Source organism: Arachis ipaensis, chromosome B10, assembly GCF_059453495.1.
Source record: "Arachis ipaensis isolate K30076 ecotype BB chromosome B10, ASM5945349v1, whole genome shotgun sequence".
Lineage (NCBI taxonomy): Eukaryota > Viridiplantae > Streptophyta > Magnoliopsida > Fabales > Fabaceae > Arachis > Arachis ipaensis.
In genome coordinates this window covers 4701015-4728176 of record NC_142435.1, presented here as the reverse complement: position 1 = coordinate 4728176, position 27162 = coordinate 4701015, and the positions used below count along the sequence as shown (strand labels likewise).

The following is a 27162-nucleotide window of genomic DNA, read 5'->3' as shown; positions in this document are numbered from 1 at the left end:
GGATTATTTTGTTTGTGTACTAGAGAAGACAAAAATGATTACAACCACAATCACAATTCCATGGTGTAGTGACAACTCACAGAAACCTAGCTATCATTGTCTTGACACTTTTATCCATGTTTTGAAAATTCAAAGAGTTCAACATGCTCGGTTCTTCACCATTGATCACCAGCATACCATGCTGCATTTATTATATATATCCACACACACACAAATTATCATCAAGCAATTCTACATATTAAGAAGTCTTTTTCTTTTAGTTCCACAAAGGTACCACAACCACATGCTCTAGTTGAACTCCATAGTCCATAGGGTAGAATAAAACAAGCTAAAGGAAAATGACACTACAAAATTTAACTTCACAATCATGTACTACTTAAATTTAGAATTAAATCTAGAAGAACATATGTCATGTTCTTTGGCCTCTGATAACTGTTAAATTTACCAATCTGTCCTATCTTGTAGTCCATGCTTCTTTACAAAATATGCAACAGAAAAGAGAATAAATTAAATATCAAGCTGCTTCTTCAGAAGACAATGAGACACAGAAGGAAGCAACAAAAGAGAAAAATTGAGATTCTGTTCAAGCATTTATCTGCCTCCATCTCTTGCCTTCTCAATCTGGAATTATTACTTGTCATGGGTTGATAAGAATTTGGGTATGCATACAAGTTTTCCGAGTTGCCAAACACTCTAGCATAAAACATCTCCCCAAACATTCCAACCAAAGAAGGGTGTTGGGGTCCTGGATTCATGCTAGCACCATTGAGCAGCTGCGAAGTGGCAGCATCTTCCTCCTCAGGGCTTAAATACCGACCCTGATAAGGATTTCGATATGGGAGCTGTTGTCCACTCTGAGAATTTGCAGTCAATAGAGACTGAGCACTGGAAGCAGGCGGCCTTGGGGGCACGAAAAAATCACGAGACAACGCCTTCCTATCAGACGGAGCCTGGCCACGGCCGTAGAGAGGAACCATTGTGGTGTGGGATATATCAGCCTTGCAAACAGGACATTGTGGTGGCTCATCAGGTGCTAGAGAATCACTTTGGACATGGAGCCACTTGTAGATGCAAGGCCAGCAGTAAAGATGGCCACATAAAGTCACTACTGGTTCTCGCGCGAAATCTAAGCAGATGTTGCAATCAAAACAGCCATTGCAGCTTTCTGTCTCGGTCGCCGAATTTGGGATGGTTTTCCATTCCTTGGAGAAGTAGTGATCTATTGCCATAACCAAAGAACCCTTCTCAAGAATTTGGTCACCAAGTAAAGAGATCTGGCAGAATTGACATTGACAAAATGAGATGAAAGTGTAAATTGAATTAAATCAAGATATCACCAAGATGGTTAGTATTTAGCAGAATAGTTAGGGTCAGTACAACAATTCCCTAAGCAAAATTTCCAGTGCTAATCTCCAAGTTGTATATAGACTCCGAAACAAACAAAGCAATTATGTAGGCAAAGAACTCACCACTCCAACTTCTAAGTCCTTCCCAACTAAAACACAGAATCTCTAGCAGTAAATAAACCAACCCAAATGTTTAATTATGAACTTAGCCACAAATCATGCATTGTTACTACCACGCGTGTAAGAAAGACTCTCAAAATCTCCAGGGGAAGAGATTTTATGTTATGACTCTCAATATATATATATATATATATATATTCTGGAGATTCACCCGAACCACACACAAACAAAGGGAAAAAATGGCTAATTGGTTGACTTTGATGCCTACAAAGTTCACACATAATAATTGCCTCTTTACCCGTCCACATGCACATGCTTTTCTGCAAATTTTGGTGACAAGGGAGGGTCTATCTGGAAACCAAGGTTGATCACAGATCTCAAGAATGATGAAACAAGCTAAGGTCCCCACTCACATATTCTGGCATGACACTGCGATTCTCGCTCACTTCACAAACTATAAAACATATAATCTCAAAAAGCAAAGCAAAGAGAAACACAAGATCTACAGTTCTACACGCTACAAGGTAGAGCCAAGAAAGCAAAAACAACAAAAGAGTAATAATGAAAAAAAATAAAAATAAAAGAGAAAGACTTGATCATAAAGATGATGATGATATGAGAAAATAAGAAAGAATCAGCACATAAAAGCTATGAGGTGAGAAAAGAGAATATGAGAGAGCAAAGAGGAGAAGAAGGAAGAAGAGACATACCCAGATGAAAAAAGGGAACAGCTTTGGCAGTGGGAGTGGAAGGGAGAAAACTCTTTGAAAGTAGCAACCAACCAAACAATGACAATGGACAATGGTGAAGCTCTCTGCTTGTTGGATATGGATATAATGTAACCTTATTTTATAAAATATTAGAGTCCTATTTATTCTTTATTTTATTTTATTTTAAAATATTTAACTAAACATAGTTGAGAGAGACTGAAATAGATTCAAGAGTAAACAAATATTTTAACCTCTAAAAAATTTAGATGAGAATAGATAATTATTAATTAAATATTTGAATAATTTTGTTAAATAAAATATATTATTTAAATATTATTTTATTATTACTATTTTTTTGAGATTATTTTATCAAAAGAATTATTTACTCTAGATTGAAAAAGTGAAAGCTTGTATATGAAGCCAAGGCCCACCCATCCAATTTCATTTGCAGATTGATTGTCTTGTGTGAAACTTTTATACAATATTATTGTTATTATTTTTATTATTAATAATATTAATTAATTGATTTTTTAGATTTTCTAGTTAATCTCATTTTCTAGTGATTAATAACAACAATTAATACATAATATAATTTTATAAAATGTTCATATGAAAAAAAATTATTCCTATTTTGCTCATCTAGAATTATCAAGTGATTAAATTTTTTTAATATATACTTCTACTTTTTTTTAATAGTTTATTAACAGGATATACATATGCTAATACATGGTATCAAAGAGTTATTGCTGTCCTCAATCGAAACTCGAAAGGATTCAATTTGTTGCGGCAACACGTTCACTATGTCCTACACTAGCTGTTCACCAGATGAGATTTTTTTTTTCTTTTTTATTTTAGATTTTATCTAAGCGACCCATTCTACTCTGTGGCTAATTTCTTTTTATATGTTTCACGAATGTGAGATATGCTGGGTTATAAAATTTTGGGTTAAATACGCTGTTGTGACTGCGTTACTTTTTAAAATTTAAAAAGAAGAAATTGAACCGTTTGATTTTTTGTAGAGAGAAAAAAAAAACATAAATTAGACTGTCTAATTTGTGTGGAACAGAAATTCTTGTTGCATGAAATCGGATCCACTAATTTTTTGTTTTTTTTATGCGAAAGACACTAATCGGATGGTCTGATTTGTGCTTGCTAAAAAATTTGAAATGATAGTACGGTTGGACTATTCGATTTAATTGTTTATGTATACTTAAATCAAAATTTCACATAGAAGCCCCCACTTCTTGAGATAAGCCTCAATGTAGTCCCTGGAGTTGCACTCGAGCTTCATAGTAGTCCCTGAACTTAAAAGTTCCTCAGAGTCATCCCCGAACTTGCACTCCGGGACTCAAAGTGGTCCTTCCGGCAATTTCAGCACACATGGCGCAACCGGAAAGCTTAGCTGGCAGCGTTGGTGACACGTGGGACTCACAACGGCTAGCTGATGTAGCAGAGTAAACTCTTCCGACTCAATTTGGTCCCTCAGGTGAAGTTAAAACCCTAATCCCCTTTTTTGAAGGCCACATTGTTCACTCTGCTGTCTCCTCATCGGTGCTGTGTTCTTCTGTTCTCCCTCTCTGAAGCCCGAAGGTTATGGCTAGCACGAGCAATGCAGCTGGGAGCTCGAACAACCCACGATCGTTTGGAAGCATCATGAGGAGAATGAACAGAAACAGAGAAGCTCGTTTGCCAGAATGGTGTGCTTGCGGGTCGAGATCGGTGCTGCGGTGGTCAGGGACGGATTCTAATCCAGGGAGACCGTTCCTGGGTTGCCCGAATTACAATGTAAGTATTATTGTTGTTGATTGCTGTATTTATGGATATAAATTTTGCTGATTGAATTTTCTTTGATGTGCAGACTGTGGGAAGAAATGGTGTGGATTGTTTATGTGGGTTGATAAAGTTTTGGAAGATGCCATGTCATGTGATGATAGAACAAGACATTCAGTTGATGATGAAGAATGGAAGATGAAGATGGCTTGGAAATTTGGTAAATTAGAAGCTGAAATTAGGGTTCTAAAAATGGGAAGAATTTTGATGTTTGTGTTCATGCTGCTGATTGTAATTGGTGTTCTTGTATTAAAGCTGGATAGACAGCAGGGTCAACTGTATCTAGCAAAAAACAAATGACATGCATGTTATATGCATTCCTTGTTCATGTACTTGTTCCTATCCTTTTGTTTGAAAGAAATGGAAATTAAAGTGTTTGATTATATGCATACTTTTGTTCCTGGACTTCTTTTCAATGAAATAGAAATGGACAGGATTTGAACTACTCTTAAGTTTGTAACAGAGGATAAGATATAAACAAAAGGCGGAGAAAACTCAATTCAATAAAGTCATAATTCATAATTCATATTGGTAATGTTTTACTCAAAAAAGACACAATATAGAGCCAAAACACTAAGTATATCAAAGTTGTTGACATATTGACCTGATAAAATTCAAATTCTAAAATTTCCAATACTGGGACAATGTTTTAGGCATTGTAAACAACATCAGCAAAATAGATAAAAAAAAAAAACAGCCTGTTTTTTCTAAACATAATCATCCTAATCTTCATTTTTTGTGTCTGGGTGCCTTGAATCCAGGGTTCGACACAAACTTCATGAAATTTGCAAGCCTTGTAGCAGTTCCCTGTGTTGCACCTTGCATAGGGCCACTTGTTCAAATACTCCCAGGCTTCTTTATTAACCCTTTCAATCTTTTTTATGATATCAAGGAAGCCATCTTGGCTAGTACATCTTGCACAATTCCAAAGTAGCCCTCTAAGCTGGAGATCCTTCCATTGCTTATTTAAGTTCTTCCACAGATGCCAAACACAGAATCTGTGATGGACATCTGGAAAAACCTCCTTAACTGCATTTATAAGGCCCTGTTTCAGATACCAAAGAAGGGGTCAGATAGTTGTTTTCGGGCAGCAAAACTGTCCCTACAGTTATATAAGTGACATCAAAATAGTCCCTAGACTTGTTCAAGTGACATCAAACTAGTCCCTAGACTTATGTAAGTGACATCAAACTAGTCCTTACACAGCACTGTTACAGAACATTATGCAGAACAGGATAAATGAGTAACAATAGATTGACAAAATATTATGCAGCATATAATCAGTCCAGGATTAATTCTACATATATGGACAGCAGCCCAGTGTATTAACATCATATAATCAGTCCAGGATTAATTCAGCATATATAATCAGCAATATGTGCCTTAAACCAAACTGGCAAATAAATCACAAAGACAAGCACCAAACTTCACTCTCCGTGTAGTTTCCCACAAAACCCAAGACCAAGACCCTTTTTTTTTTTCTTTTGCAACTGAGGGAAATATATATATACAACTACAACTTACTACCAACAAAAAAAGGCACACAGAAATAAAGAAAATCTGCCAAATTTGGAGCTAAAGTAATCACTAACTAGAGAGGTTAAAAAATAATAAAATAATATACAACACTAAAAGTGGAGATGAAACAAGAAAAACCATCTAGAAATAGTAATGGTAAATAGTAGTTAATGAAAGCTCATTAAATGGCATCTGTTATCTTCTTCATATCATAGCATTGATTCAGTCCTAATCTTCTTCTACCATTTTCATCATCATTCTCACTCTCTCATTTTCATTACTTGACAGTTGGCAACAAAAGTACCACTCCCTTGCTTTTCTACTTCTCCTTCTCCCTCTAATATTTTACTGTGCTATATTATCACTATATTCAAATTAACAATATAAGTTAAGTCTTCTATTATTTTGTGATTTTTTTTTTCAAAATTTTTATTAGAAAAAAAAGGTTATTGTGGACCGGGGTATTGAATAGAGTGCCTAACTTTGTTAGTTGTTAACTGTTAAATTATATGATATTTCACCTTTATTTTGATCATGTTGCTAATGATTTATGTCATGTGAACATAAGAAAGTGTGAAATCAAGAACATTATTTTAGTGTAACTAAGGATAGCAGTTCTCTAGACCCTAACTTCAATCTTGGTGGATCAAACCATTCAAATTTACATACCCTTTCCCACAACTAATCCACTAGTCCAGACCAAATTCATCAAACAATTTGACTATTCCAATAGCTAAGTTAACTTCATTAGCAATTGCAAAACTTATTACTTTATATTACTCTAACTTATGTATGCAAGAATCCTTTATGATCACACACTCAGTTTAACTAAACAGCATTACATATTACATTCAGTTTAACTAAACCAACCCAATACAAAGAAAGGCAATTAGGTAAATCAGTCAAATTCAAAATCCATTATCAGAGTTACAAAAAATTTCAACTTCCAAAAGATCTTTACTTTTACTGTGATCATGCAAACTCTGTTTAACAAATTCATTGATCAGAGTCATTGTCCTGAAACACATTAACAGTTTGGAAACTCTTCCACTAAGAGCAGTAAACCCTAACACATAAAGAACACATTTTCATATCATCAAAACACAAGAAACACTCCTACTCTACAATTTTCTTGGCCAAACCACTACGAAAGCCAGTAGTGATCAAACCCTAGCACAGAGAACAGAACAGAGGCGTTCATACCCACCAATTACAATCGAAAAAAATGGCCTGAACTTTTGTGAATATTAGATTAACAACAATATCAAAAAACAGAGGAACCACATTTTTTTTCATTTTTGGCTTACCTCTTTCAGAGAAACCAGGCTTCTCATGATTTTTTTTTTCATTTTTTGCAAACGAGCTTCTCTATTTCTGTTCATTCTCCTCATGATGCTTCCAAACGATCGTGGGTTGTTCGAGCTCCCAGCTGCATTGCTCGTGCTAGCCATAACCTTCGGGTTTCAGAGAGGGAGAACAGAAGAACACAGCACCAATGAGGAGACAGCAGAGTGAACAATGTGGCCTTCTAAAAAGGGGATTAGGGTTTTAACTTCACCTGAGGGACCAAATTGAGTCAGAAGAGTTTACTCTGCCACATCAGCTAGCCATTGTGAGTCCCACGTGTCAACAACGCTGCCAGCTAAGCTTTCCGGTTGCACCACGTGTGCTGAAATTGTCAGAAGGACCACTTTGAGTCCCGGAGTGCAAGTTCGGGGATGACTCTGAGGAACTTTTAAGTTCAGGGACTACTATGAGGCTCGAGTGCAACTTCAGGGACTACATTGAGGCTTATCTTCCCACTTCTTCTTCTTCTTCATCATCGTGAGTTCATCAGCTCATGTTCTTCCTCTTCTTTCATTTTTCCCTTTCATTTTTTCAAAAAAGTAATAGTGAGATTGAGAATGTTTAAAATTTAAATACGTATATTATTATGGATGATAGAGTTGTGTTAAAAATATATTGTTATGGACAGATTTTATTACAAACATATGAGGGAGTTCAATTTGTATGTGAAAATTTATTAGATGTTGTTATTCCATTCACATTGTCATTTGAGGAATTAAAAGGTGTGATTTGTGAGAAGATAGATTCTCAAATATTTAGGAGAGTATCGTGTATTTTGTACAGGTATCCTTTATCCGTGTTTGGTGGGTTCGTTCAATTTCAGACCAAATACGTGACGGATGAAGCGAGTATGCATGAAATGTTTCCAATCTATATTGAAAATCGCCACCGAATGTCGTACATCAAGTTGTATATTGAGTTCGAGCAATCTAAAGCGGACCGAAATATTGAGTTAGAAGATTATAATAGTGATAGCGAGGAGGAATTTGAAAGTAACTATGAGATCGTTAGTCCAGGTGAAGACAAAGATGAAGCTGACGGCACTATAAACCCAGATGTGGCGGAAGTTGCAAATGCACTAGCAAACCCACATCCGTTTCAGGAACCTTCTTTCATGCGGTCGTTGGATTTGGAGGCTATGCATGCACCAGAATTTTCCCAATATATGAATGCAGGTATGTAAAGAAAGATAACTGTATGATAGTTTAAAGTAGTAGATCAATAAAGTTAATTGAGTAATATATGTGATTTGTGGATTATAATTTGTGATCATAGCATTTGATTAATTTATGAGTTAATGATTTTTTACTATGGATTATATTTACTAGGTCTTTATGTAGATAAAATAGTTAGAATATAGACTATTATGATTATATCTATTAAAGTATATTTATCAATTGTGTAGATAATAAATGATTTATTACTGTATACATAATAAATAATTTATTAGTTATTACCCTTAGAGAGATTTTAATTGTTAAGATATATATTTAATGATTATTTATAAAAATATATATCCTGCTATTTGATTGTAGTAGAGCTTCTTGCTGTGACGGATGGTGAATTCACGGTGGGAATAGAATTCAGTTCGAGGGATGCAATAATCAAGGCAATGAAAGATTACACTATCCGTAGACGTGTAGACTATCGGGTGTATGAGTCGGAACCGACGACATTCTATGCTAAATGTACACAATATGTCACAGGTCGTGATTGGCTGATTAGGGTTACCAAAATGCAGAAGAAGTACAGCTGGGAGATACGGAGGTACAATGGTAGTCACACTTGTACCAGATCTACTATTTCTTAAGACTATTCGAAACTGGATTCCAAGACAGTTCCAGAAGCAATTAAGCCGTTGGTAGAGGTTGACCCATCTATAAAGGTGAAATCAGTCATTGCAGAAGTACAATCGAAGTTTAACTACACCATCAGTTATCGCAAAGCAGAAGGCGGTGGAGTCAATTTTTGGAGGTTGGAAAGCATCGTACGAAACCTTGCTCATATGGTTTGAGGCCATGTGTCACGAGGAGCCGTCAGCAGTGGTTCACTTTGAAACAATGCTTACGTACCAGGGGATGATTTGGTTCCTAATATCCGTGTACTACATCGAGTCTTCTAGAGTTATTACCCTTGTATTAGGGCCTTCAGACACTGCAAGCTAATAGTACAGGTGGACGGGACTCATTTGTACAGAAAATATAAGGTTGTTTGTTAGTTGCAGACTCACAAGATGGCAATAACAACATCATGCATATTGCATTTGCCATTATGGAGGAAGAGACTTATGATGCATGGTACTTTTTTTTAAATAACTTGCGTCAACATGTGGTGACACGTGATGGTGTAAGACTTATCTCTGATCGGCACGATTCTATCAGGTCAGCTATTGCTCTTAGTAATGGGGCTTGGTCTCCTCCTAAAGCTTTCTATGTTTTGTATCCGCCAATTTGATTGTACGGGTCCGGCGGCTTTAAGTTGTCACATATCAACATCCATAAACTCTACAATATCACATTTCCGTTATAACTACCAATATATAATATTTCAAACATACATAATAAATCTATTATACAAAAATCTTACATTCATATTTATTACCTTATAAAAAAAATTAATTAACCTTAACTAAATAACCAGAATAATTTCAGTAATGATAAATTATTTTATATATATATATATATATATATATATATATATATATATATATATATATATATTAACAACTAACATTATTATTATTCTTCATGAAACAACCTACTAAATTCATACTTCTATTTCTATTTCTTCTAGTACAATACAATTAAAACAAAAATAGGTTAATTAAAAATTCAAATTTTATTCCAACAACTAATAATAATAATAATAATAATAATAATAATAATAATAATAATAATATCTACAGATTTTATCAATTAGTTTGCCTCATTCATTTCAAAATATATTAATTAATCATAAATTTTATTTCAAATCAAAATTTAATATACTATTAATAACAATTTTCAGAGACTTCATAAAAACTAATTCCTAATACTACTTCAATCTCTATTTCTAACACCTAACAGTAAAAATATTATACACACATAACTAATCTCTACTTAGTGCTATTATAATATATATTGCTACTAAAACCTACAATATTATCACTATTATTTTTATTAAATTAAAATATTAAAAAAAAACTTACATAATTTAGATGCCCAAGATAATTAACAATATGAAACTCTGGCTGGTTTATTTCCTTAATTTTTAGTCTTCTTGACATTGTATTTTAATTTTTTTTCTTTAACTATTTTGTGGTCCAATAATGGTGGACAATGAACAAGGTTGTGGAGTTGGGAGCAAGCAGAAAAGAATACGAGAGTGAAAGAGATAGCTGCTGGGAGGGGGGAAGACACTCGAATGGTATAAATGCATCGAAGCCAATCAGGGAAGCAGTACGCAAATCGGACAGTTCGATTTGTGTACCGTCCGATTAGTGAAATCGGACCGTCCGATTAGTGAAATCGGACCGTCCGATTACAGGTCCCTCCATTAGTTCGTTCGATTTGTTCTGTGCAGCCATCACACACCCGTAAAACACCATAAACCTCTATAACCCAGCTATACACCAACAATCCCTCCATTTCAAAATTAAAATTCCTACTCTGTACATTAATTTATATTTATAACATTATACTTTTTCGACAGACTCTAAAAAAGGTGTTTTCTATTTAAATAGCTAGAATCGAAGAGTACATATCTTTAAAAAATCATATAATATAAAAATGTGACTTTGATAATGTACTGACTACAGATTAATTATAAGAAAATTAGAGAGACATATACTTTGAAGTTTGAACACATCGCCAAAAATATCAATGTCCTTATGGAAACACAGAAATTAGAAATAGCAAAGTGTCCTTCGGAAAACAAAGAAATAGGAAAAAGAAATAAAAGGACAGAAAGATCCACTATGTGTCTTAGTCATGAGTCATGTATTGCAATTCGTTTATCAACTTTTAAAAGTAAATATTAAGAATATTTTACACTATTATTTAGGGGTGGCAAAGCGGACTGGCCTGCTCCGCCTAGGCCCGTACTATAAACGGGACGGGTCAACTCGTTCTGCTAACTAAAGTGGACTCAAAATGCTAGTCCATCCTACTTTATGGTGAATTAACGGGCCGACGGATTAGTCCGCTTCACTCTTTTTTATTTTAAAAAATAAAATTCATAAAAATTAATCAAAAGATAATAATTAAAAAATTAAATACAAATAAAAAATAGATAAATTATAATATAAATTTTTTACTATCTTTTTTTTATTTTTAACTTCAATAAAATTGTTCAAAATAATATTTATCAATAGAATCATCTTTATTTTAAAAAATAGGTCACATAATTTAAATATATATACGAAATTGTAAAATAAAATAAATAAAATTAATAACTAAAAGAAGAATAAAAATAAAAAAAATATTTAAAAATTATATAATTATTAATTTTGTAGTAGTAATCACTCTTTTATTTAATAAAAAAAAAAAGAAAAATAAAAATCCTTGGCCCGGCGGGCCGGCTCTCCCCGCCCCGCCAAAACCCGCAAATTTGGTGGTGCGAGTTTGGCGTATTTTTTTAATTTGGCGAGTTCCAAAATCTAGCCCGACCCGCCTTCTTAGCAGGTTCTGCGGGTCGGCCCGACAGGTTCGACCTGTTTTGCCACCCATACTATTATTTAATTAAAATTTACTATATGCATATTGCATAACTTTTGAAACAGTTAATAATAATTAAGTAATTGATGTCAAACAAATCATCAGAAAAGAGTGCATATGTTTTTACTGTACAAGGCTCATTTAAGTATATGATTGTGATTTAAATCAAGAATTAAATGCAATGTGTTAAGCCATGCTATTACTAGGTCGGCATTCTCTGAGTCCATAACACATGGTTGATGTGACACACAGAACTGCGTGAATCATGTGTGATGTTTCAAATAATTGCTTGCAATTCAAGGCAGAGAAAAATACTCCAAAGCAACTTGTTAAATTAGGTTTTAGAATTCCTTTCTTGTTATAAAAAGCCAAGGCCCTCAAGATACCAATTTAATATGGAATAGATTTACACTGTTTGGGTATGCTAAATTTGTCGTCACAATAACATCTTCCTACTCTGTAACTAGTTGATTTGTCAAGGGCAATTCTGCATTTCCTTCATGGCCTGATACGAGTCATAACGAAGTATCGAGCAGTGACGTCACTTGGTCATTTAAGTAGAAAATAGATTACCAAGTGCATTTTTTCACAAATATTCACATTTTTCTTGAATATTTTTTACATTTGACCCCATTTTCTCTTGAATAAATTACCAAATAAAACAGGTGATACAGCTGATATTGTATAGTGGAACAAGATTCATCAGTATCAAACTTATAAACTGAATTCAATAACTCTGCACTGAACACCACCATAGGATAACCAATAACGTAGGAAAAAGGAACAAGCTCTTGCTCGTGTTCCTGCTGATTCAGAGAACTGTTCCACTATATGTACAAAACACTAGTTTGCTAGGAGAAGATCAATCCTTATGAAAGATCAAAAAGTAACATGAGATCAATGAAACTCTACTCACTAGACTCACTTCCAATGGAATTCAACTTGGTTGAAATCAGGCTCCTTTCTTCTTGTGATCTTTCGCAGCTTTGACTTCCTTCGTAAGCATTCTTGGAGCAATCGCCATAGCCATGAGCTCTTGGAAGAGCAGCTTACAAGCATAAGGAATGTAAACCTGCATAGAAATGAATAACAAAAGACTACCAAGTTCAGAACAAGAAAACCGCAGAATCCATGAATACAAAAGCCACGGAAATATGGAAGATCACACGCACCTGAACAATGTCAGTTTTGTTCTTGCACCCCCTGCACTCAAAAGAATTCTTCTTGAGGTTAGCAATAGCTATCAACCCACATTTCTCACACACGTGAACCCTATATGCATCACTTTGATCAAACAATCTCTCCTTTAGGAAGTGCGCGGCTCCATGGGCTATCATGCAATCTCGTTCCATTTCCCCAAATCGGAGACCTCCATCACGTGAGCGTCCTTCAGCAGGTTGCCTTGTCAAGATCTGCACAGGACCTCGTCCACGAGAATGGATCTTATCATCAACCATATGCTTCAGTCTTTGGTAATATGTAGGACCCAAGAAAATCATAGCAGATAGCCGCCTCCCTGTATGACCATTGTACATGGTCTCAAAACCTCGCATTTGGTACCCACATTTATGTAAAGCTTTACTGATGTTGTCAACCTGGGTCAGAATAGTACAAATGTAAAACATCATCAAAACCTAACCAAGCACAGCCAATAAAACTTGAATATAGTTGTACAAGGAATGGTAATTTCAACAGGTGAAGTAGACGTGAATTGTTGTGACCGGAACTCCAAAAAAGGATAATTTATCCACAACAGACGCTCAATTAAATGCAGATTTTTCTAAATCTTGCTGACACACTTTATCGGCATAATAATTTCATAATGTGAATTGCAAGAGTACATTCATCCTACACATATGGAGAGGTTACAGTAAGATCTGATTGGAGCCGCTGAAGTAGCATTTGATGCAAGTAGCTTAAATATCTTAAAAGTATATAGTCGCAGCGGGAAAAGCTACTTACAGTAACATCTGTAAAAGGAGTTGCATCTCCTTCCTTTCCCATGTGTGCTGCTACCTTCCCCATGATACACTCGATAAGCTGGCCAATAGTCATACGAGAAGGAATAGCATGTGGATTGACAATAATGTCAGGGGAGATGCCTTCAATGGTCCAGGGCATGTCTTCTTGCGTGTAAGTCATACCAACTGTCCCCTTCTGACCATGTCTACTACTGAATTTATCACCAATCTGTGGTATCCGAACAGATCTCACCCTCACTTTCACAAATCTTAATCCATCAGCATTTGTTGTCAGAAGAACCTACAAAAGACAGCAACGGAAAAAGAAGTGCCAATATTAAGGATTTTAGCATAAAAATAAGGCTTCATGATATAATTTTAGTTACAAGACCAAAAAGAAAGAAAATGAGCAAATACTAGCCACCACCCTTGCATTGCAGCAAAGCTATATATAATTCTGTTTTAATATATAGTGATATATTATTAAATCATTTTATTATTCACACAAATATGTATTATATTAATTAAATATTAAATACATTTTATGTATTAAAGAAGTTCTAGAATAATATATAAGTTCATTAGTTTATCTTAACATGCCATTAAGCTCTAATACCATAGCTCAAACTTAATCTATAATTCATAGAATGTGACAGACAAATCATTGAGAGAAACTTACTTGATCAACAATACCCGTTTCACTATGCCGTAAGCTTATGCTGTGATCACGTCTTGTGTAACGTGCAGCTTGTCCCTGTGCCTCTTCCTGAGATATTGGGGTGGTCTTTCCAATAATAACATCCTCACCAGATACACGTGTGCCCTATATTACAGCATTGCAATGTGAATTATTTTGTTTCCATTTATATCAAACATTGGGGACAGGCAGGATCAGGATGTTTGAAAGCATAATCCAAACAAACTTACTGGTGGTGCAAGGCCATCATCATCCAGCTTATCATAAGAACCGTGCCTCATACCCTGCAAAATAGACATTGATTATACAAATAGCAGAACCAACTTTATTCTTTGTGGGGATGGGTTTTATGTTTTTATGGGGTGAAAGGGATAAAATTGCATCGCAAGAAATAATCATGCACTAGCAAAGCCAAAAATCTCACCATGGTGTTGGTCCTATCTGGACGACCAAAATCTTCTTTGACAAGGGTTCCCATCTTCTTCTCTTCATCTCTGTAAAAGTTAACAAAGCAAATCAGAAATGAATCAAGATCCAAAAAGTGGGTGAATGCATGATTGATCTGGGCAGAGAACGTACCTATATGATCGGAAAAACAGAGACCGGAAGAATCCACGATCTATTGATGATTGGTTCATGATGACAGAATCTTCTTGATTATAACCAGAATAACAGGCAATGGCCACAATGGCATTCTAAGACACAGGATTAAGCATATAAGGATATTTAATCATTAAAATGGAAAAAATAATATATAAAGAAAGGAAGAAAGGATTTACAATTCCAGCAGGGAGCTGCCGAAAATGTAGATGCTCCATTGCTCTTGTTGTCACCAGTGGTTTCTGAGGATAATATAATACATATGCCAAGGTATCCTAATAAATGGAAGAAAACCATGAGTAGAACTCAGTATTGAGTAGAGTATAATATACAGAAGAAATGTAAAACAGAACAGGTAAAAAGTACCATTCGAAATTGGTAATTGGTTACATAAATTCCCATGGCTTGTTTTCCCATAGCAGATTGATATGTATTACGTGGAGACTGATATCAAAGTGAAAGGTGAGTCAAATGACCAATATGTACTAATCTCAATGACAAGACAGTAAAACACCAAATTACCTGATTGTGATCAGGAAATGGTATAATAGAAGCACAAACACCCAAAATCAGTGACGGGTGGATTTCACAATGAGTATAAGTATCAGCATAAGCTTCTTCTGGATTAAGTCTTGCTTGCACAAGATCCTACAATATTTTACGAACAATATGTTATTATTCCAAAGTCTCCTAATCTACACCTATGAACATATATATAGACTGGATATGCTTTTCAAAATTCAAATCTGGAATTATTGTACTGACATTAATAGTCATGGAAATCATAGTTGTCTCTTCTTCTTCTGTGTCTATGTATTCTATGAAGCCCTTGGACACAAGATCATGCCATCCGCCCTCCTCCGGGGATTCCTGAAAAATGTTAAATAGCACGTCTAAGCAATCATGAAACAATACCAGCACCCAATATGCACTTGTTACTACTGGCTCACCCTCTGTTGCAAAGCATGAATGTCCTTCTTTTTTATAAGTAGCCTTTGCTTGTCCACAATGAATAGAGGACGACTGCAGCGACCATAATCTGTATATATACGCAATTCTTTAAGACGGATATCTCTAACAACCCCAACTTCAGTATTAACATCAACCTGCACCACAAGAGTAATCAGCACCAGTAGTAATGCAATAAAGTATCGAAGTTTTGAGCAGACAAAGAGACAGGTAGATAGTTACCCGGCGTCTCAGCTTTCTCAACGTTCTGACCAACATGTCGGGATCACGATGGATGCCCACCCAGCAACCATTTACAAAAATTTTGGTAGCTTGGGGAATAACTGCAGGAGAAATTTCCTATAGAAACGGAAAATAAACAATCTTAACCACAAATCATAAAAGAGAATGAAGCAAATTTCACAATGCAAGAAAACCATTAACACCTCAAAATTTTCGGTGCCCCATTCTTCCAAAAACTCCAAAATAGGAGATGCTGCTGAACCAACTGTTATGTAAACCATCAATGCCAGATTCTTCACCAGTCCACAGGCCTAAATGATAGCCCAATCAGACTTATAAATACAACTGAGAAAGATCACTCATAGAAAGTAGCATTGTACAGTATTCTTGGAAAGCAAAATACTCACTTGTCCTTCAGGTGTTTCTGCAGGACACATCATTCCCCATTGTGAATTATGCAGCTGCCTTGGCTTGGCCAACTTGCCTGAAATAAAAGGGAAATTAAAATTCAACTCTAAATCTTCATAAAGCGCAGTCTTAAGGCTTGGATGAGTAATTTTATTTTACCTTCACGCCCTATGGGAGAATTCAATCTTCGCAAGTGAGACAAAGTGGAAGCATAAGTTAATCTATTTAACACCTACAACAGATAATCAAAAAGGTATGTGTTACTTCCACCGTAGAAGGAAGAATGCAAGACTCTTGAACAATAACAATAAAGCAATGATTCATATTCAAACCTGTGATACTCCAGCTCTAGTACCCGCAGCATTTGCTTGCCCCCAATTACCAGTAGCAAGTGAGTATTTAAGACCACTTGTGATGGTTTTTGCTTTGATAGCAAATTGCAGGTTGACATCTTTCCCATTATCAACACACTGCACCACCAAGATAGTAAGGTATAGCGAACTTTAAATGATATAGTAACAGATGCCAAGTTGCAAATAAAAGCTATAGAACACACCTTCTGCACATAGCCCCTGACATCTCTAGTAAGCTTTCTGAATAGCTGCATCACAGATTATAGTAACCAGGAAATAAGGGGAAAAAATACCTACATAGAAAGACAAAAGAAGTTTGACAATATCAGTAACTTGATAAACAAACCATTCTAAAGAGACCACCAAGTAAAGGCCCAGCCAGGTCCAGCCTTTTGTTGCCATAATGATCCCTATCATCTTCAGCCCTCCGTCCAAGAGCACACAGAAGTAGCCGGTGAATGATATATCTGTGGGACAAAGCATAATAAATATTTACCCGGTTAAGGTCATTAAAATTAAAACAAAATATCTGACAAAATGAAGAAAATTACCCAAAATAGTATGCTTTCTTTGTCTCACAATATTCTCCAACACCAACATGAGGAAGCATCTCCTTTTGGAGGATCTCTTTGGCATACCTACAGATTGAAGCACACGTGTAACCCTTGCTCAATAATGGGTGAACACAAATCATCATCTGGCTCGAAAGAAATAAAATTCAACTCACTTAATTCTCTTTTCCTTAGTTACACCTACAGTTGCTCCTCTTTTCCCAATGTAGTCAAGTGCAACCTGGAAGGGAGATTGTCATATTTGAAATAGAAATTAAAACAAAACCGTGCTCTATTACAATTTTTCACTAATAACACCATCTCTCTCTCTATCTATCTATATATATATATATATATATTCAACCACAAAGTTAGAGAGCATGCTCTAGAAGAAAAAGATACTGTTAGACAGAGCGACTGTAGTGCCAATAAGATTAGAAATAACTTTAGTCTAGAGATGGAGAAAATTACTTCATTAAGCCAGTTAAAAGAATCCTCACTAAAAATTGATTAAACAAAAAATCCAGCTGCTAAATACGCCAGAGATTTACTATAAATTCTATCTATGCAAGCCTCATCTTGGCTGTAAGCAAATAGGAAGGCAATGCAGCACCAACCTGCTGATTTTGAATCACAAATGCTTCTTCCAAGGATGGACGAAGCAACTCCATCATTTGAGTGTCTGAGAAGTCGTAGCAAATATGTTCAAGTATATCTTTGTCAGCAACAAAGCCCAATGCTCGAAACACAATAATGATTGGAATTTCTGATCGAATGTATGGAAGAGTAGCACGTATATATTGTCCTGAAGAACCCTGAAGGAGCAACAAATGCATAACACATTCAGACATCATCATGCAAGACATTTAACAACTAGCCAAAACAGTTGATAATTGTTTGCATTTACCCCTTTGGAGCTTGCCCTAGACAACATGCGAACAAACATAGTACTGGGTGGTCTATTCTGAGACTCTGCCATAGAGCGGACCTCCGCAACATAGGCATACTTGTTAGGCTGCCTCTTCTTGAAGACATATACATGATTGGTGCTCATCTTCTCCTGAGCAATCAGAACCTTTTCACTACCATTGATAATGAAATATCCACCTTGATCATAGGGGCACTCCCCAAGCTCAGTCAAATCCTTCTCCGAATTCTGGTACAATGTGCAATAACTAGACCGGAGCATAATAGGAACCTAACACAGAAACACCCAATTACCACCAGTATTTCAGCTACAAAACACAAAACTGGAACAGAATCCAAAACTAAAATACAAACGCATACCTTGCCAATGAAGACTTTGGTGAAATCCTGTGTCTCAGTGACTTCTTCACCATCATGGCCTTTCTTGATAACCCTTTTGGTGACATCAACATACAAAGGAGCCGAATAGGTGAGGTTCCTCAACCTAGCTGCCTTGGGGAATAAGGTAGCAGTTTCACCATCAGACTCAGTCATCATGGGCTTACTCAAGTAAATCTGACCGAAGCTGATTTTGTAAATAGTCTACAACACAAAAACCATAAATTATGATCACCAGCATCACTGAAACAACAACAACACAGTAAAAAATTAATTTAAAAAAAAATGGGGGAATGAGGAGGGGTACCTCTGCAAAATCGGACTGGTGACCGGGATTGTGCTGGGATTCGGGGCGGATTTCGATGTCGGCAGATTCGTCCACGATTTCCTGCATAGTGTTTTGGATGAACTCGTCGAAAGAATCGAGCTGCTGGCGAACAAGTCCCTTCTCTTCGAAGTAGGCGGAGATGACAGCCCAAGCGTCCTCCTGAGTAATCTCTTCCTCGTCATCCTCCTCCTCCTCCATTTGCTGCTCGTACTCTTGCTCATCTTCCAGGTCCATTATTTCCCTCTCTATTTTCGGAATTTAGCTTCTTTTTTTTTTGAAATTTAGTTTCAATTCCAATTAGGTTTTGCCTCTTCTTTCTTGTTCTTCTTCTTGTTTTTGTGTTTGGATTAAGTGTTTTTTACGTTCGAATAAACGAAGAGGATGAGGATGCAGCGAAGGGATGAAACCCTAGCAGAGTGCCAGACCCAGGATTGGGGTTTCAGAAAAACGAACAATGCTAGAGGGAGTGCTGCTTTTATAACGGAGAAAAGGGGATCTGGCAACGCTAAACGCCCGCAAGTCGGTTGGGACTTGGGAGTTGGGACCGGAGATTTTTCCTTTTTTTTTTTTCTAAATGGATTTAATTTGAACAGTGTAATAATAAAATTAGTAGACCAAAAAAAGGAAGAAAAAAAACAATACATTGTCAAACTTTTGTATATATATATATATATATAAAGAAAAATCTTACTATAAATATAGCGGAAGTTAAAATATTTTTGAACAAAATATTAGGTGATTTACTCATCTATCAGTCCATCAAAGTTAAGATGGAACGATACAAATCAAGTCATTCTTTCTGAACTTATCAAAAAATCAAGTTGATATTTGGTGCAACCAAAAAAAAAAAAACTTATATTAATTGGCATCTTTATTCGATAAAATATATTAAACTCAATTCTGATGATAGGGTTGTTTATGGTGTAGGTTGGATTTAAGTAGATTTCATGAAGAAGACAAAGTCAAAGAAAGGCACCCTGGCCTTTAAGATTGATTTGGAGAAAGCGTACGATAGAGTGGATTGGGGATTTCTGAAATAAACCCTGGTGAGTTTTGGCTTTCCTCCTTCGACAGTCAATCTGATTATGCGTTGTGTCACTGCATCCTCACTGTCTATCCTCTGGAATGGGGATAGATTAAATAGCTTTACTCCGAGCAGGGGTCTTAGGCAAGGAGATTCTATATCACCGTATCTGTTTGTGTTGTGTATGGAAAGATTGTCCTGTTCTATTAATCAGCAAGTTGATAAGGGCTTGTGGAAGCCAGTTGCGGTTTCTAGAGGGGGTCCAAGAATTTCTCATTTGATGTTTGCCGATGATTTGCTTCTTTTCTGTAAAGTTGAAAAACAGCAAGTTCAAACTGTAATGGTAGCTTTGGAAAATTTCTGCAGAGCCTCTGGGATGAAGGTTAATGTGGAAAAATCTAAAGCGCTATGCTCCAGGAATGTTTCAGCGACAAGAAAAGAGATTTTCACTGGAGTCTCCTCCATCAGATTCGTTCAGAACTTGGGCAAGTATTTAGGGGTGAACCTTAATCACTCTCGGGTGACACGCGCAACTTTCAACGATGTTTTGGACAAGATTCGGGGAAGGCTAGCCAGCTGGAAAGGAAGATTGCTTAATAAGGCAGGCAGACTCTGTTTGCTCAACTCGGTAGTGACTGCGATTCCTACTTATCGCATGCAAGTATCTCTCTTCCCTAAAGGGGTAACTAATAAGATAGAATCCATGATGCGAAACTTTCTATGGAAGGGTCAAGCTGATGGTAGAGGCCTGAATCTAGTTAACTGGAAAGTGTTGGTCACTCCTAAGAAGTTTGGAGGTCTGGGAATTAGAGATCCTTTTTGTGCCAATATTGCTCTTCTTGGAAAACTAGTTTGGCAACTTTTTCACCATCCCAACAAGCTATGGGTTCAACTGTTGACGGAGAAATACCATTCTTCTAAGGATGATTGTTTTAGTCGGTCTCGAGGAAGGGGATCTTATGTTTGGAAGAGTATATGTCGAGCTTGGGATATCCTAAAGGAAGGTTTTAGTTGGTGCATTGGGGATTTGGAACAGAACTTTTGGTTTTCTAAATGGAGAAGAGAGGGGCGACTGTGTCAGGAGATGGATTATGTTCACATTTCTGATTCGGATCTCAGGATCTTGGACCTTTGGTCATCTGGACAGTGGAACCTTGAGAATATTTATTCTCCTCTGAATCAGTCTCTGCAGAGCAACATTAATTCTTACAACCCAGATGTTCAAGCTGGTTCAGAGGTCGGTTGGTGTTGGACTGGTGCGGCCTCAAAGTTTTATGATGCTCATAGTGGTTATTTATGGCTCAGTAAGAAGATGTTTAGTTGGGAGGATAGGGGTAATTGGCTTTGGCTTTGGCGTCAACATGTTCCGGAAAAGCACAAATTTTTGGCCTGGCTATGTCTTCGGGAGGCTCTTCCTACTGCTGCATTTCGTTTTAGAAGGGGCATTTCGCACACGGATAGCTGTCCACGATGTTTCTCAAGTCAGGAGTCAGTTTTACATTGTATTCGGGATTGTCCAAAAGCCCAACTTGTTTGGCAAGCTTTAGGGATCTCCGATCAACCAGTGGATTTGATGAGTTGGTTCTTACATAATAGCAAACAGCGCCCCTTTAGATTCTTTTATGGTCTCTGGTGGATTTGGTGTTCGAGAAACAACGAGATCTTTCATCCTCACGAGCATTGGACCACAGACAAGGTGATTGGTATGGCTTTGTCCTTAGAAAAGGAGCTCCGAAATATTTTTGAGTTGCAACGACTATCTATCCCCTCAACCATTAGTGGCTCTTGGATTCCCCCCTCAGTGGGTACCTTTAAGATTAATTGTGATGCTAGCTATCCTGGCAGTGGTGCTCGAGTTGGTTTTGCTTGTGTTAGCAGAGATTGGAAGGGAAGGTGGCAACGAGGCTGTCTGGGAACAATTGAGAGTCGTAGCATTTTGCAAGGAGAGTTGTTTGCTATTTGGAGAGGCTTTCTTTTAGCATGGGACTCGGGACAAAGAGACATTATATGTGAGACAGACTATGTGGAGGCTTTTACTATTGTCAATAATTTACAAGATTGCTCTGGGTTTACTGATCCTTTGGTGTTAAAAATCCGAGATATCATGTCTTGGAAATGGCGTGCTGATCTTCGGTTGATCTTGAGAGATGCAAATACAGTAGCAGACATCATGGCAAAGACTGCAATGAGGGCTATTTATCCCCAAGTGGAGCTTCCATTGCCTTGGAAGGAGTTTGAGAGTAGTATTCAGCAGGACTGCCTTTCTTAAGCAGTTTCTTGTTTTTTTTTTCTTTCTTAGTTTTTGTTTATTTTTTTAAGTCACCAAAAAAAAAGATTCGGCTTTTTAAAAGTTATAAATTATTTTGATTTGATCTAAAATAACGATAAATAAATCCGTTTAAATCAAAATTGATTCGATATAAAATTAGTATATACAAATTTGTAAATTTTATATATTAAATTAATAAAATTTTATTTTTAAAAATTAAATTGAACAAATATTATATTATATTTATATAAAAATAAATTATTTTAAAATAAAAATAATATCATATAATATAAAAAATATTAATTAAAGTATAAAAGTATAATATGATATTACTAATTTTATTTTAAAATATATCATTTTTATTGTAAAAGGTAATTTTGGAAGGGACCAAATAATCCAAAAAATAATCTGAATCTCACCCATCCAATGAAAATAATAAACCCAAATCTAATAAAATATGTCTCGAATTTAAACTTAATTTTGAGTCGGGCCGAATTTTAAATACTTTTAAAGGAGGCTAGGAAATTTAGAATGTGTAGATATATTTTACAAATCATGAATGTAGATAAATAGTAAGAGTTAACACTCAAAATCGTCCCTAAAAGATACTCCGATCTCCATTTTGGTCATCGAAAGATAAAGTTAATCGAAATTGTCTCCGAAAGATACACGACTTGGTCACGTTAGTCCTTCCATCAGTTGGATGATGACGTGTCACGTTAAGTGCCACGTGGCACATGATGACGTGGTGGGTGATGCCACGTGTCACGAGATGATTGGTTGACGTGTCACTTGACATGTAAAAGAGTTATTTTTAATCAAAATAAAATAGTCCTTGAAAGTTTAGATATAAGTCATTTTCATCCCTAAAATTTTAAAAAAATAATCAAAATTAGTCTTTATATAATTTTTTTAATTTTTTCTTTATAATATTAAATTTGAAATATTTTTTGATACTACTAATTTTAATAGAAATATAATTGACAAACAAAAAATTAATAATTGTATATTTTCTTCTTAAAAATTTTGTCAATAAAATTATCTCTCTCCTTTAAATCTTCTCAAAATCCCTCTTATTCTTTTCTATTCTAAAACTTTTTTTCTTATATTATCATATTTTGCTAGAATATATATATATATATTCAAAATTGAAATGTATGTATTTGTTAACCTAAACAAAGTTATATGCTCAAAATCAAAATTTATGTATTAAAAGAAAAATTATATAATCTATCTCAAACATATAAAACACACAAAATATTAAATATTTTTAACTATATAGAAGTACTAAAGAAAATATTAAGTCATAATATATATTCGTTACCAGAGTTAATATTTTTGTTGTCAAATTATTTTGGTTTGAGTCAAATAGATCTATTAAGAGATCCAAATCTTTTCTTTTTTTAAATATTTACAAGAAACGAATATAAAATAGCACAAACGAAATTATTAAACTAATTACGTGATTATCACATCTAAATTTATAAGTGATATTATTCAAGGGTCGAAGTAGTGTCATTTTACTTTTTTTAAATAGTGAATTGAAAAGAAATTCAATTTTTCTTAGAACTTTCTAAATTTAATTAGTTTCAATTTAATATTTTGTGTGTTTCATATGTTTGAAATAGATTATATAATTTTTCTTTTAATACATAAATTTTGATTTTGAGCATATAATTTTGTTTAGGTTAATAAATACATATATTTTAATTTTTAGTATATATATTCTAGCAAAATGTGATAATGTAAGAAAAAGATTTTAGAATAGAAAAGAATAAGTGAGATTTTGAGAAGATTTAAAGGAGAGAGATAATTTTATTGACAAAATTTTTAAGAAAAAAAGATACCATTACTAATTTTTTGTTTGTCAATTATATTTCTATTAAAATTAGTAGTATCAAAAAATATTTTAAATTTAATATTATCAAAAAAATTAAAAAAAATTATATAAGGGCTAATTTTGATTATTTTTTAAAATTTTAGGGATAAAAATGACTTACGTCTGAACTTTCAAGGACTATTTTGATTAAAAATAACTTTTTTACATGTCACGTGTCACCGACCTGACATGTGGCGTGATCTGACACGTCAACCAATCATCTCGTGACACGTGGCATCACCCACCACGTCATCATGTGCCACGTGGCACTTAACGTGACACATCATCATCCAACTGACGGAAGGACTAACGTGACCAAGTCGTGTATCTTTCGGGGACGATTTTGATTAACTTTATCTTTCGAGGACCAAAATGGAGATCGGGATATCTTTGAGGGATGATTTTGAGTATTAACTCTAAATAGTAAAGACTATAAAGTACAATGATGTATGGTGCAGTATTTGTAAGACCTTTAATCTTTTGAGGGATGGTTTCACGTGAAATATTAGTCCTCTGATCTTAACCAATCCTTTTGGTGTGGAAAATGGAGGATAGAAGGCCCCATTGACCAAGAAAGTGTCGTATGATCATATTTTTTATTTTGAGGTGGATGGACAGTAGAAGCTTGAAAGGTGCTACACTTTTTTACCTAACCTTGTTAAATAGAGTATTCTTTTTTATAATCCGGGTTGTCAAATGGGTGAGGAGGCTAGTTGGAGGTGGTCAGCAACTCCTTTTAATATCTATCTATCTACTTAATATACTAAAATTGGGTTTTTCCCCAACTAATGAGAGTAAGGTGTCAATTTCTTATGAATCTATTTTTCCTCCAAAATGAATGCATTTAATGAATAATACATAATTATACTAATTTAGAAAAATATCTTTATTATAATTATATAAAGAGTAAATTACCCATTATGCCCCCGAAATTGTAAAACGCTAACAATAACCCTAATATTTGTTAACGACAATTATACCCTCGAAAATTTTTAAAACGCAACAAATCTGCCCAACCGTGAAGAGAGCCCTTCTCCGTTAAATGGAGTTTGGTGATGTGGCAGACGGAATTCCAACGTGACATCCGTTGAGGGTTTCAATCCTGTTTCTCCTTTATCCCTAATTCATGAAACCCTAATTGCCCAATTCCAAGTAAATGACCAAGTTAACCTTAAATAAAACACCATATTTAACTATGACCATTTAGGACGCGCGAAACTAAAGAGTTTGTTAGTGGTGATCTCTGTTTCTCTTCGTCTCTTGTGTCTTTGTAATCGCCTTTCGGAATTGTTAATATCACATGCAATCTCACGTTTGGCATTGATACTCAGTGAGAAAATCTCCATTGAACAACAAAGGTTTCGGTAAGTATTTTATGTTTTCGTTCTTCTTGTTATTAGTTCGTTGGGGTTTGCATATTGTTGGTGATGAAGTGAAATTTTTTTTTGAAATGGCAGCTCGATGATGGGTGTCTTAATGTGTTGATTTATCTAATTGTAACTTATTTGATGGTTTTTGTTAGATGGCAACTCATATCACGTTTGTATATCACCATCGGGGTTGGTTAGAGAAGGATGCGGATGCTGTGGTGAAGTATAACAGTGGTTTAGTGAGTATCATCGACAGGATGCATGTTGATACATGTAATTTGTTCCTTGTTGAAGGTTTGTTTCTGGATTTAGGTTATACTAGGTATAACGAAGTGTATTGGTTGGAGTCAGGGATGGATTTAGCTAACGGGTTACGGGTGCTGAGAAGGGATGCCGATGTGGTTAAGTTGTGTGATGCTGCACTGAAAAATGAAAACAGGGTCTACTTGTATTTTGAGCATCATGTTGACGCCGATCCAGAGTTAGTTGATGAAGTTGAGGGACCTCCTTCAGAAGATCAGCAAAATCATCACCAGGATCTCCCACAGCATGAGGACCATGGAGGACCAGATGATATAGAAGTAGAGGGAACTCCTTCAGAAAATCAGGAAAATCATCAAGATGATCCCCCACAATACGAGGAGCAACAGCAACAGGAGGGTGAACCAATGTTGAGTAAAGGGGGGAATGATCAATCGCTGAAAGATGACGTAGCTACTGATAACGTACCTATTCAAACTCAAGCTGCAACAGTTGAAAATGAGGAACCCAATTTAGGAGACAGCCATGAGACACAAGTTGAAGGCGAAGAGGGGCAATCTCATCTTGAAGAAGCTGATGGCCGAGGAAGAAAACACAGGAAGAAACATGGAAGGCCCCAACCATCTGGTAGAGCGCAACCTGCCCCACAGAACAATGGTGACGAACATGTAGGTTAGTATATTTATTGTATATTTTTGTTGGTTAAAACATGCAATTATTCACAAATATCATGTTAATGAATTGTAGATCCTAGGTATAATATTGTTTACTGTTAAGATTCTATTTTAATTGCCAAAGGTTGTCTGTTAATTAATTACCTAATCATATGAATGCATCACGTTGTTGGGTTAGATGAGGATGCCTCGTGTGGGATACAAGGTCGGAGGCATCATCCAAGACCCCCTCCATCAGGTCAGAGGATTCTGCCACCCAGCGAGGAGAATCAGGCTCCAAGGGTGGTTATTCCTAACCGAAATGACCATGATGATGAGCCAATTGAATATCAGTACCACTCTGAGGAGTTGCACACCCCACCCGGTTCTGATTCTGAGGATGAAAACCAGTATTTCCTCAGCACAATCCTGATACAAACTTTGGCAAAATTAGACTGGAGTTAGGTATAAAATTTGGCACGATGCAACAGTTTAAGGATGCAGTCCGGAAGTACAGTATTCAAATGGGCAGAGAGGCATTTTTTCTCAATGTTGAACCACATAGGTGCAGGGTCATCTATTACAACGAAACGTGTCCATGGGAGGTTTACTGTGCAAGGAAAAACCAGCCACCTAGTTACCAAATAAAAATATTGGTTGATGAGCATACATGTCCTAGGAGTAATAGAAGTAGGTCAGTCACTTGTAAATGGGTTTCGAGGGAGTTGATTAGCAAGATTAGGATCT

The 27162-nt window shown here is 35.6% G+C and overlaps 4 protein-coding genes across 4 annotated transcripts; 2 read left to right on the top strand and 2 right to left on the bottom strand.

Annotated features, from left to right (window-relative positions):
- Positions 1-215: 215 nt before the first annotated feature.
- On the bottom strand, positions 216-2288 carry LOC107623107 (E3 ubiquitin-protein ligase RMA1H1). Its single transcript, XM_016325259.3, has 2 exons — positions 2177-2288; positions 216-1274 (listed from the first exon to the last, which is right to left on the bottom strand). The coding sequence occupies exon 2, from the start codon at positions 1227-1229 to the stop codon at positions 528-530; it is 702 nt and encodes a 233-aa protein (XP_016180745.1). The 5' UTR covers positions 1230-1274; positions 2177-2288; the 3' UTR covers positions 216-527.
- Positions 2289-3769: 1481 nt separating this feature from the next.
- On the top strand, positions 3770-4387 carry LOC148578990 (uncharacterized). The gene is made up of 2 exons (XM_088501219.1): positions 3770-3965; positions 4035-4387. The coding sequence occupies exons 1-2, from the start codon at positions 3770-3772 to the stop codon at positions 4304-4306; spliced, it is 468 nt and encodes a 155-aa protein (XP_088357345.1). The 3' UTR covers positions 4307-4387.
- A 7704-nt stretch (positions 4388-12091) lies between these two features.
- Positions 12092-19575, bottom strand: NRPB2 (DNA-directed RNA polymerase family protein). Its single transcript, XM_088503844.1, has 25 exons — positions 18939-19575; positions 18614-18835; positions 18234-18524; positions 17944-18141; positions 17503-17567; positions 17327-17413; positions 17122-17242; positions 16979-17023; positions 16755-16892; positions 16582-16654; positions 16422-16498; positions 16218-16325; positions 16015-16131; positions 15774-15929; positions 15589-15693; positions 15346-15471; positions 15190-15267; positions 15003-15098; positions 14803-14918; positions 14648-14717; positions 14454-14507; positions 14206-14349; positions 13528-13827; positions 12738-13160; positions 12092-12637 (listed from the first exon to the last, which is right to left on the bottom strand). Exons 1-25 carry the CDS (start codon positions 19191-19193, stop codon positions 12518-12520), a joined length of 3585 nt encoding a protein of 1194 aa, XP_088359970.1. The 5' UTR covers positions 19194-19575; the 3' UTR covers positions 12092-12517.
- Positions 19576-25758: 6183 nt separating this feature from the next.
- LOC148578989 (uncharacterized) lies at positions 25759-26880 on the top strand. Its single transcript, XM_088487966.1, has 2 exons — positions 25759-26434; positions 26642-26880. Exons 1-2 carry the CDS (start codon positions 25759-25761, stop codon positions 26878-26880), a joined length of 915 nt encoding a protein of 304 aa, XP_088344092.1.
- Positions 26881-27162: the final 282 nt, after the last annotated feature.

Bases quoted from the DNA above. Each gene is read 5' to 3' on its own strand.
- LOC107623107 (XM_016325259.3), bottom strand. From the start codon at position 1,229: ATGGCAATAGATCACTACTTCTCCAAGGAATGGAAAACCATCCCAAAT.
- LOC148578990 (XM_088501219.1), top strand. From the start codon at position 3,770: ATGGCTAGCACGAGCAATGCAGCTGGGAGCTCGAACAACCCACGATCG. The intron at 3,966-4,034 runs GTATTATTGTTG...TTTGATGTGCAG, and splicing joins TTGCCCGAATTACAATGTAA to ACTGTGGGAAGAAATGGTGT.
- NRPB2 (XM_088503844.1), bottom strand. From the start codon at position 19,193: ATGGACCTGGAAGATGAGCAAGAGTACGAGCAGCAAATGGAGGAGGAG. The intron at 17,568-17,943 runs GTTGGTGCTGCA...TCTCCCTTCCAG, and splicing joins TTGTGATTCAAAATCAGCAG to GTTGCACTTGACTACATTGG. The intron at 14,919-15,002 runs GTAAATCCTTTC...CCTGTGTCTTAG, and splicing joins GGCAGCTCCCTGCTGGAATT to AATGCCATTGTGGCCATTGC.
- LOC148578989 (XM_088487966.1), top strand. From the start codon at position 25,759: ATGCATGTTGATACATGTAATTTGTTCCTTGTTGAAGGTTTGTTTCTG. The intron at 26,435-26,641 runs GTTAGTATATTT...GTGGGATACAAG, and splicing joins CAATGGTGACGAACATGTAG to GTCGGAGGCATCATCCAAGA.